Source organism: Bactrocera oleae, chromosome X, assembly GCF_042242935.1.
Source record: "Bactrocera oleae isolate idBacOlea1 chromosome X, idBacOlea1, whole genome shotgun sequence".
Lineage (NCBI taxonomy): Eukaryota > Metazoa > Arthropoda > Insecta > Diptera > Tephritidae > Bactrocera > Bactrocera oleae.
In genome coordinates, this window is record NC_091541.1 from 25,740,088 (window position 1) to 25,752,346 (window position 12,259).

The 12,259-nt window shown below is 38.2% G+C and overlaps 1 protein-coding gene across 1 annotated transcript; it reads right to left on the reverse strand.

Moving 5' to 3' along the window:
* Positions 1-10,291: 10,291 nt before the first annotated feature.
* On the reverse strand, positions 10,292-11,077 carry LOC138858176 (uncharacterized). The gene has a single exon (XM_070112726.1). It carries the CDS (start codon positions 11,075-11,077, stop codon positions 10,292-10,294), a length of 786 nt encoding a protein of 261 aa, XP_069968827.1.
* Between the last annotated feature and the right edge of the window lie 1,182 nt (positions 11,078-12,259).

Genomic DNA, 12,259 nt, shown 5'->3' on the forward strand with positions numbered 1-12,259 from the left:
TGTGGATCTTTATTCCACCGAGAAATTGGGGAGTATTTACAAAGTTCACCCAAACAATGACGAATGTTTTTACTTACGTTTGTTATTAGTTAATGTCCGTGGACCAACTTCATTCTCCTGTCTACGCTGCCAATGCTGAAATCTGCGCAACATATCGTGATGTCTATCAACGTTAAAAATTACTGGGGGATGATAAACATTGGGATCATACACTCCCTGATGCTGTTATTTCATGTACTTCGTATCAAATTCGTTGACTTTTTACCATCCTTATTTCACTTGCTTTCCATCAAATCCACATAATTTGTGGAATAAATACAAAAAAAGTATGAATAAAATTTGTACAAAAATACATGAGGTATTGATATCTTTGAAGATTTGTTTGTGATAATGTCCGGCAAGATGCTGGGTGAATTAGGAATGACTACACCTAATCGACCCATGCACAATGTATTCAATCGTGAATTTGAACGAGAACGGCAATATGACATAAATGTTTTGAGTCAATCCGTACAAAGAAAAGTCCCACTTTTAAACCGGCAGCAAAAAACTGCTTACGTCACCATTATGAAAATAGTAAATAATGGCGATGGACGATTTTTTTTTCTAGATGCAGCCGGTTTTTTGATTTCATTAGTTTTAGACACAATTCGAGCTCAATGTCAAATAGCACTGGCACTAGCTTCATCCGGGATCGCTGCTATATTGTTAGAAAGTTGACGTACTGCTTATTCTGCGCTTAAGCTGCCATTAAATTTGCTCACAATAACCTGGTACATGGCGCGCAAATGTTGCAACCCCGTATACAGGTCGTCCCTATGCACACGTTGTGGCGCCGGTGGACATGTGTCATGCACCAACGATCCAAGCTGCATGCTTTGCAAAGGAACACACTCAGTATTGAGAACGACTTACCCCAAGTATTTGGAGATAGTTAAGTCGTTAGGACAATGAGGAGCTAAATTTAAACCACTGCGCTGCAGTACAGCACAACAGACAATATTTGAGAAAAACAATGGAATGAAGAAATAGCTACGTTCAGAAAGCTCTGTAATGCAGCTAGACGCCGTCTACAGCGTAAGCAATGTGGATAAAATGCAAACAGTCTCAGAGAAATGTTTAAAGCACAAAAAAAGCTCTAAAGTCAGCTATTGCCCGCCATATAAGGAACTGTTTTAAAAAGCTCTGCGAGGGAACAAACGTAGACCCTTGGTATACGTCGTACAAAATATGCATGCTAAAATTCATAAACAAGACACAACAACCCAAAAGCGCATCTTTTATGAAGAATATCGTAGAAATATTATTCCCAAAACACCATCTGATTTCCTATGCTAAACCACGAACCGAAGTTGTAGAGCCACCGCTACTAGTTAGTAAAGAAGAAATGTTGCGCGCTGATCACCCTGGATGTAAAGAATGCCTTCAACTCGACAAAATGAGCAAACATAATCAAGGCTCTGTATGAAATACACGCTCCTCTATATCTTGTCAACATTATTATAAGTTATTTGAAAACTGACGTCTAATATTCGACAACAATAATCACAGCTAAAGTACCTGGGAGTAATAATAGACTCAAAGCTTAAGTTTAAGGGGCACCTAGAATATACCTCTTGTAAAGAAAATAAAATTATCAACGCCGTTAAACATTAAACCGGCTGTCGGTATTAAGAGTAATGAGTGCTTTCCGAACGATATCCGGCGAGACTGCTGAAGTACGCAACGAATACGCGCATAGTATAGAGTATACAAGTTATCAGAAGAGCCATCTAAAGAATCCAAAAAAGAAGAGAGAAACAAAATAATGACAATGTGGCAGCAACGGTGGTAGACCTGACCCAAAGGGCGGTGGACCCACAGACTGATTCCGGACATCCGTTCGTGGATAGACAGATGACATGGGGACCTGGATTTCCACCTGACTCAAATATTGAGTTGACATAGGTGCTTTAGAAGCTACCTGTACAGATTCTATCGTGGCACTAGTCCACACAGTCCGACGTGTACAAAGTGCATAGAAGACTCTGAACATGTATTGTTTTACTGCCCTCGCTTTATAATTATAAGGGAAAAACTAAAAACTACACTCGGTGGCAGTTTTACGGTGGAAAGTTTGACGAAACTTATGTGTCAGTCCCTTGAGAACTGAAAAGCTGTCAGCGAAGCGGCCGCCTCAATCATGACAAAACTGAGACATATTAGGCGTCTGTCAGTCCGTACCATAGAGGAGACTTAAATCTCTTATTACTCCCACGAAGGAATATTTAATCAGATGGTTTCGTTGGGATATGCGATGCGAGTATGTTAGGTTTAGCGGATTAAAGTACCGCACTTCGGCTTTCGATGATTCCCCCTACTTAAAAAAACCAAAAAACTTTTCTTTCGAACAAGTATTGTACCATTGCTCCGAACCTGCGGTTATCTTCGTACTACGCAGGAATGCTGTCGCAATAACGGTGGTCATCATAACCTGTCTCACGATGGCCGCCATAAGCCAGTTATCGCTGTTGTAACTTTTCAAATACATCTTGTTTAAAACCAAAAAAATCCACAGGCCGAGTTTTTGCTGTCTCTGTGTGTACTGAACACGAAGATTAAGTCAGCATTTGCCCTTTACCTCTATGTGTGGTTTCGGTCCGCACTGAGCTAGCCTTGAGACATCTCCGTTATTATTTGAGAGATGTACTACCCCAGTCAAACTCCCCTGGCAATATCCTTGAATTGGATCATACCTGAGTGTTCGAGTTGTACCAAATTTTAATTATAATAATAACACCCAATGCTATTAGATCATTAAAATAAGTTTACAATCATATAACAAACTCGTGGTACTTTGATCAATTGCATAAAACCAAATACCATACGATATATAAATACACCCATATAATGGCTAAGCAATGATACACGTTCCACTTAATTAAGTAAGTAAGAAAACAATAAGAGTAATAGTATTTCATTGTCGATACATAACCGAAACTATATATCTCCCACTTATGACCCACATTCAACTTACAAAGTGTCAGTTCTTCCCGGATTCAGGTATAAGGGCTCCTGCTCCCCGTTGTACCAGAGTTAAGTCTCCGGTCAGACCTCAACCATCAGTTGAGCTTCCATACTGATCTGGTCTGGTGACCTGGGGTTGAACCCCATACACACATTACCCGAACACACCATTCACACAAGAAGCTAACCCTAATTCCTAGTTAAACGTCTTCGCCGCCTAAACTTTTTTCGAGCGCCTTCCATACAACAGCTAGGCCGCTTCTGTTCGCCCAGTTGAATACTACGTCTAGGTACTCTTCGGTAAGCTCGTAGACGGTATTTAGGAATTTTTCCTTAACCATAAGAACCACATCATCAGCATAGGCTATCGCCCGACAGCCTTGTTCCTGGAGTTGTACAAGTAGGTCGTTTACTACCTATATCCATAGCAGTGGGGAGAGTACCCCTACCTGAAGGTTCCCTTATTGACCTTTCTGGTTATTTTGGCAATACCCCACTCCGCTACGACAGTTCTGTCGCAAAGAATACTAAATAAAGACTTCTAATTCTATCGTCTAGAAGTCTTTTGCTGCCTAGATATCCCCCCTTTTTCACATCAGGATCGGAAATCAAATTATTCTGCAGCAAGGACACACTCAAGCCTCTTCTTAACCTGAATGCAACAGTACGCTGTATAAATATCAGGTCAAGAAGTGGCACACCTAACAATACCTGCATCGCATCAGTTGCATCGCTTTACGGAGAATAGTTTTTAGCGACCCCAGACCGTCGTATCTAATTCCCACCATATAGCAGCTCCATAAGTGACACAGGTCACAAATAAGCCACACTATAGGGCACGAACCACACGACGTCCGAGGCCCCTGTTACTCCGTAAAACGCGTCTGACCTTGCCGAAAATCGTCAGCAGCCATCCCTGCACACTCACCAAGTGTGAGGGGATACACATTTTTTTACTCATGTTCAAATTTGACTTGCGTCACGTCCTTGATGCAGACCCCATTTACACGAAAAATCCAGGTACGCACCGGGGCAATTTGCCTTTTAGCAGCATTGTAACCGTTTTGTCCATTGATATTTCATCTCCAACACCTTCACCCCAATAGTGGACAATTTCTAAAAATCGTTCCCCTATCGTATTTCGGACTTTGAGTAATCTTCAACTAAAAGAAGAAGGTAGTCCGCGAACGCACACCTCCTACATAGTGATTCGAGCTCTTCAAGCAGAGAGTTCATCATAAGGTTCCAAATATATGGACCACAGATGGATCCCTGCTGGCAGCCACGGACCACTCCGATCCCAACTCCCATTCATTCCAATGATGGAGTCTTTTCTGTCTGAAAAGTAGCTCCGCCAGAGAGTAATTTCCGAACAGTCAAGCTCCTTCAATCGTTCAATCACCCGGTCACAGATTAGGTAGTCAAATGCCCCCTTGAAGTCAACAAATATGCCAAGGACATATTCGTTGACATTCTCTCTAAAATCACTCCGGACATACTTCCAGGCATCCTCTATACTGCGTCCTTTCCTGAACCCATATTGTCTATCTTGGAGGGGATTCAGGAGTAATCATAATTTTAATCAAATTATGATAACTCAATCCCGACCCACCCCTAATCACCCACTTAATATTGAAATCCTAATTTGTGCCTCATTCATGAAGGACACGTCAATGTCGCTCACTCCTCTAGGGCCATCAAACGTATACCACTCGCTAGGCTCGCTCGATCCTTGATACCCCGTCGAATGTCGGGCTACCTTTCTAAACCACATTGTGGACGAGGCATTCGCATCAATCCCTAGGATAAATGAGCTACTACTCGAAAGTAGTAGTAGCTTATCCATGTAACGCAAAGTAGCTTATCCATGTAACGGTAAGGCTCTAGAGGTTCGCTAAATTTGCAATACAAACTAGCGAGTGTCAATCTACCGAACTCCCTCTCTATAGCTACACAAGCACTAGCGACGAATCCAAAACTATGCAACTGTAGCTCGGATCATTCACAACTTTGATTGAGATGTGTTTCCAGCTTAGTTTCAAAGGTTCTGGTGGGGGATTTAGTGATGGTAGTGAAATTTTTCCATATGAGCAACATAAACCGGCCGATTCACTATTGTATTCAAAAGCATGACAATATTGACATTCTTTGTCCATACTCATGATTAGCGAATGTGATGAATAGTCTATTTCAGGGCCATATTCAAACGCAAAGCAATTAAGTGATACTCGTGCCAGTGTTCGATGTCACTCATTGACGCGCCTCTCGTTGCCTTAACGTATTAGCACAAAAACGTTGATTGCATTGCTCTGAATTCTCATTTGCAAAAAATTCATTGTTAAAACATTATCTAGTAGATTAAATTGTGAATCTAAACCATTCTCAAACCCCCTTGAATACACACAAAAAATTGCATCAGAATCGGTCCAACCGTTTATAAGGAGTTTAATTACAAACACACATACAGAAGATTTTTATTTATAAAGATACTAGAAGCCCGGCAGACATTGTTCTGTCCCACGTTTTAAATATAAACTTTTTAAAATAAGCTGTAACAATTAGACCGTTTTGATGAAAATTTTTATTAGAAACTTATTACAATATCTAACATCATTCATATATAATACATATATTTATCACAATACGAGCAATCGATAGCGTGTCAATATGTATATTAGAATGCTTTCAGAGATTTTAATTGTAGAAGCTGTAAAACTTGAAGTCGTTTTAATTGAGTGTGAAAAGAATGGATCTGTTCTATAACGGGTATTTATTCTTATAGTTAGTTATCTACAAAAACTGAAGTTATCGTAATATTATAGAATGTACAATATCTTTGGTTAATCTTTGAGAGGTATACACAAATAAATTCGATAGTTTTCCTACTCTCGAGCACGCAACGTATAATTAGCCGCGAGAAAAGTCTGTCTTCCGGAATTCTATGTAAAACGTTCTAACATCTGCGATGGTAGCGCAGTCTACCGGATCCAATGTAAAACATTCCAAAATTAACAACTGCTTATAAATGAAAAATGAATTAAATAAACATGTTCCAGTGAACCAAATTGTGAATTTTGAAAAAAGTTCAATTAAGTTTTTACTATTCTGCGCCTTCGCTGTATCACAATTCGCTGAATTTGCGTTTAGTGTAAAGTGGTTAAATTGTTTGTTGCTGCATTGAATAATTTGTGTTTAGCTTCCAATGCCGATATTTAAGATAATTATTAAATAATTTTTTTTTTTTAAGTTTGAAATCACAGCATCAGATTCTGCTTTTACTTTAACTGTTTTGTTTGTGAACTTGAACGAGAAACGTCGACTGCACTAATCATATAAATTTCGGGACATCTAGTTTTAAACTCAGAACAAATTTTCTTTGCTTTCTTGAATCAGATCGATAACTCGAGCTTGCTGCGATGTCCGCTTGTACCAAGCAAGCTCATAATATGCTGAGTCTGCTGTTCGGGTCACGTATTGGCGGATCATGCGATGTGGTGAAGTGCATACCGTCGTTATATATAACTCGCGCGCACGTTGAGATTCAACAGGCAACTGAGTAGATAGGGATAACGTCCGGTGGGTTTAACGTGGGTACCTGCTGACAACAGCCTCAACCCACAGCGCTCAAAAGCACAGCGGATCAAATCAATGCGTTGATCAGCGACTTGAAAATGACAGGAATATTTCAGTACCGATTAGTAGTGTGGAATAGACACACTAACCACCCACATTCAACTTACAAAAGGTCAGTTCTTCCTGCTTTTGGGGATCAACCACATCCACCACGATACATACCGAAGGGTCAGTCCGCATGTGCAGGTTAAAGCAAAAGGGGCTTCTGCTTACAATAGTTATCCCACTCTTCTTCTCTTCGGGATAATTGGCAAATTGAATTGCTTCCTGCAGTCTTTCTGCATGTTCTTAAATATGGGAGACAACCAGGGGGGCCTAATTCTTCCCCTACTGTTCGTTAATGGACAAGAATCTGTAAACTGTTTAACGAGGATGTCTAGGTCCTCTTTGTTCTCTCGTTGAAATGGTGGATTTATAGGTATACGCTTTTTTAACACGCTTACATGTAAGTATATTAGCTTGGGTTGTATGTATGTAATGGAATCTTAGAGCTCAATTTTCACTGGTTTTCAGAAATCTGATCAACCTGAAACTTTGCACACGTGTCAAGGACCGATGGCAATGCAATAATTTGATAACAGTTTCTCAATATTTTAAAAGTGGGCGTAACCCCGCCTTCTAAATGGTTTAATGTATATATCTTCCAAACCACAAAAGCTAACTCAACCAAACTTGCTGAGAGGAAGTCCTTAGAGCACATTTTCATACGATGTGAAAATGGGTAAAATCAGATAATAACCACGCCCATTCCTTATATAACGGTTATGTTGAAAACTACTAAATGTGCGTTAACTCACGAAATAAATGCGCTATATTCATTCAATTTCACAAACCAGATAGTGGGGAAGAGTTTTACAGGAGGAGGTGTAAAAAGTGTAAATTGGGCGTGGCCCACCAACCTTTAGGTGAAATCCTATAACTCAGGAACTTTCGAACTAATTTCCACCAAATTTGGGATGTGTGTGTATGAGTAACCTCATTCATTCCTATCACACACTTTGAAAATTAGCGAAAGTATACAACGACTATAAAACTATGCAGCTAGAAGCAGGTAATATCCCAATACAACAAGCAAAGCATCAACAAAGACTATCCATATACACGATCCAATAACAAATTTACTCAAATGCATCCTTAAAGAAAGTGAAAATACTACGTGTGGCTAAATAATAAGTACGTTTTAAAATACTAATAAACATGCTTTTAAAGCACATTAAACTAAAAAGTGAAAAATAAATATAGTTTTAAAAAATTAAAGAATACGCTTTTAAACCACTTCAAACTAAAAAGTGAAAAATAATTCCTTATATTATATAAACATAGAGATATATTGACCGAAAAATACTTGTTTTATTGTGAGAAAAGCGTGGGATGGTTTGAGATATATTTTTCGTATATCGTGCACATTTCTGTAAGTTGATATAATACTAGAAGCCCGACAGATGTTCTCCTGTCCCACTTCTTAAATGTAAACTTTTTGAAATTAGCTGCAACAATTAGAAACTTATTACAATATCTAATGTCATTCATATATATTTATCACAATTCGGCCAATCGGAAGCGTGTGAGTACGTATATTAGTATGCTTTGAGAGATGTTAAATGAAAAGGTTGAATCTTAAACTATTCTATAATCGGTATTTATTCTTGGAGATAATTAAAAATTTAATTATCGTAATGCCATAGGATGCATAATAATTTTGGTTAATCCTTGAGAGGTATAAACAAATAAATTCGATGGTTTTCATACTTTCGAACATGCAACGTATAATTGGCCGTGAGAAATGCACGGATTTTCTAAATCTAATCTACAAATCGTCATTGTTTGACCTTGTGCCTTATAAATAGTCAAATGCCAAGCGGATGGGAAATTGTAAACGTTTAAATGGTATCGTCGAATCTGAAGGAATCATTGGAATCTGTGGCAGAAGTACAACTTCACCTTGAAAATTTTCGCTCAAAAAAGTTGCGCATTATGTGAACGTCGACCAATATTTCTTGCTCTTCCGCGAAGACGTGGCCTTTTTTGTAGAAATAAAATACTATAAAAAATACACAAAAACCAATGTAGGTAACTTCAAAAAATGATAGTTTATTTTTATTTTTCCGTATAGACATAGCAGTATGAATGTTTAGACATCGCTATCTTAGAATCTGATCTCAGCGCAACTGAAACTCAAATATACTTTTAAATGTCTGACACGACTGTATGCAAAACGTTCTAACATCAACAACAATTAATAAATAATCAAGTTGTTTAATAATTATCTAGTTGATCGAATTGTGAATCTAAACCATTCTCAAACCCCTTGAATACACACCAAAAATTTCATCAAAATCGGTCCAGCCGTCTAGGAGGAGTTCAGTGACATACACACGCACACAAGAAATATATATATAAAGACAAGGAATTATTTTTCACTTTTTAGTTTGAAGTGGTTTAAAAGTGTGTTCTTTAATATTTTAAAACTATATTTATTTAGCTCCTGCATGTGCATCTGCCGGTTCGTTTTCCTATGATTCCTAAATTTCTCTTCCCTAACAACATTCTCTTCAATTAGACACTCAATGTAGCGGTGATCTGAGATTTGATCATATACAATTCGTTGCCCAGCAGTGAGCAATTTTTCATTATTGGCAACAAAAGTAGCCAAAGAAGTTCTATCGAAGTTGTGTTCCCGTTTAACATCGCTGTTGATGATAGCTACTGATAGGCGGTTCGGCGCTGACATGCCGAAATGGATGAGCGGCATATCCGAAATAAGAATATAAATATCCTCAATCATTATTAATAACTCATTATATATTTCAGCGGAGAATTCAATATTTTGATTTTAATTAGTAATTCTAATCCGTTGTAAAATATCCTCACTCATTGAGTCTTTATATTTGTCCCATAGAGCAGATGCTTCAGACGGAAAACACGTTGTCAATATTATTGAAAATAATTGACGAATTTGTTGTGGAGATGAGCTCAGTGCTCATCTGCAAGTGTGAGATCTCAACGGTTATCATCTTCCAATAAATGTAACTCACGACACACATCGATGAAAGTGTCGTATAGAGTACCATTGACTTTTAGCAAAAATCGGAAAGATGTTGGTCCAGGAACGTTAACCAATAACAAACGCAAAAAAAAAAAACATTCGCGTTGCTTAGGATGAACCTTATATAATCGACCTAAAGTATTTGTCATAAATATGTCGGTAAATCCTGGGACTGGAATGCCTCGTTTCCGTGGTTCCCAATTTTTTGATTTTTTATACCACGTAAAAAAATTTAGGAACATCAGTATACATTAATGTCCTTGCGAATTGACCAACAACAAAGGTTGAAAAATTTGAGAGTTGTTTTTGGAGCCGTTAAAGCTTGTTGTAGTGCAGTTTGTTCCGTAAATGTATAACAGCAGGATCCCTTTCATGTATAGGAAGCGTAAAAATGCGCCAAATAGCTTCGTTACTGCTTATGTATCGACCCATTTGATAACGTGTAATTTCGTCATTGTCATTTACCTTTTGAACAGCGAATACAGCTTTATCACTGCCCTTGTAAACATACTTACAAATGTATATTATAGATTTCACAGAACTACATAGTTCAACGTTTATGTGCGCTTTATAAGTTTTGCACAGCAACGGTGAATATGGAACTACTCAGCGATTATCAATATCTACTCTCACACCGTTTGACAGACGCAATTCATATGATTGACCGCCATTGTCTACGTCTCTACGCCGGTAAGATGGATAACCGTCAATATTGGTAATAGTATCAGATTGGCCTGGTTTTGGAAAACGTTTCGTACATTTTCCATTGTGCATACATGGTGACATCATGTTTAGAGTGGCACATGGACCATGGATCATATTAGTAGTTACAATGTCAAACAATTCTTGATCAACATTCGGATCTGGAATTTCGGCTGAAATAATTTTGTCGATTTCTTCTGGGCGTACTTTACCCACCAACCAAATCAAAATATGCACATGAGGTAAACCTCGTTTTTGCCATTCGACAGAGTAAAGCCAACAACGTGTTTCACCAAATACCGAGTGATGTGTAATCAAATTCATCAAAGATTTTAATTTTTGTTTAAAAACACGTGCAGTGATATCATGGCGATGCATCGATGTTTGACCTAGTAACAACAAACTTTGAATTTCATCCCAGTTTGGATTACACGTAAATGTGATAAAAATATCTGGTCGGTCATATGCACGTACGTAAGTCATGGCGTCTTGAATATACTCTTGCATATGACGCGGACTACCAATAAATGATGATGGGAGAATATATGCGCTACCGATGTTGTTGATGTCATAAGTTGCATCTAAGTTACCAATAACGGCGTCACGCAAATGAATGTACTCCTCAGCACGAAGTTTTGTTTGATTAAATTTTATGTATCGTAATCTCTCACTTTCGATTTTTACGTACATATCGACAATGTACTGATGAAATAGCTGTCTGCATCAGAGAACGTTATTGTCTTCATTAGCACGAATCATCAATCGATATGCGTAGAAGTTCATAGCACTAACTTTCTTGATCAGTTCTTCACCTGAAAATAAATATATGTGAGATACAGAAATTATTTGAAAAAAAAAAATTCTAGTTGTAACTGTAGTTGGATTCCTTTGTTTAATATTTAAATAGTATCCATCTTCTCCTTCCCAATTCAACGGATACTGCAATGCATCGTAAGAACGATGATTGTCTTGAATTATTTGCATCGTATTATCTCTGCGTTGAATGCGAATGTCCCGACGTTCACATGGGTCACCAGCCATAACAACTGCAATTTCAATTATAGTTGGAACATTATATGTGCCTGCATGCTCTCCGTAGGGCACTTCGTCTGCTTTAAGGATAATGGCGTCGTTGTCGTTTTGCAGTCTGTTAGAAAAAGTCTTGAACAATTGCAACAACTGGTTATGGTTTTGCAAAAACGTTTCCAAAATGTCAACAATTTCTCGTTCCTCCATCTGCTCTATATGGTTGTAAGCGCAGCGTGTGTGTGATTATTGCTCCTCATTGCTCATAAAATAAATTTGTAAAAACTTTGGATCGGTATCAGGCATTGGGAGCAATGAACCAATTTGGTAGTACACTTGACCTTGAATTTTGAATGTATGTAGATTCGAAATTACGACTATCTTCATTATGAAAAATTTTTGTTGCTCCAAATGATGTCATTTGGAAGCATGAATTGAATTTACGAATTTTTCGCAAAAACAATTTCGATTTAGATGTTGTGCCAGCTAAAAGTGTTTTTAAAGGTTTCGGCGGTGGATTTAGCGATGACAGTGAAATTTTTGCAGATGCGCAATATAAACCAGCTGATTCACCTTTGTACTTGAAAGCATGACAATGTTGACACTCTTTGTCCATACTACCAATCGAGATTAATGCATGTGACGAATAGTTGATTTCAGGATCATATTCAAACGCAAGGCAATTGAGTGATACTCTTGTCAATGCTCGATCAATTTGCATCCGGCGTTGGTTACGTTCTCTATGTGCATCCGTCGCTTGTCGACGTGCCTTTCGTTGTCTTACTGTATTAGCGCGAAGGCGTCGAGTGCGTTGTACTAAATTTTCATTCGCACGTGTAGATCCAA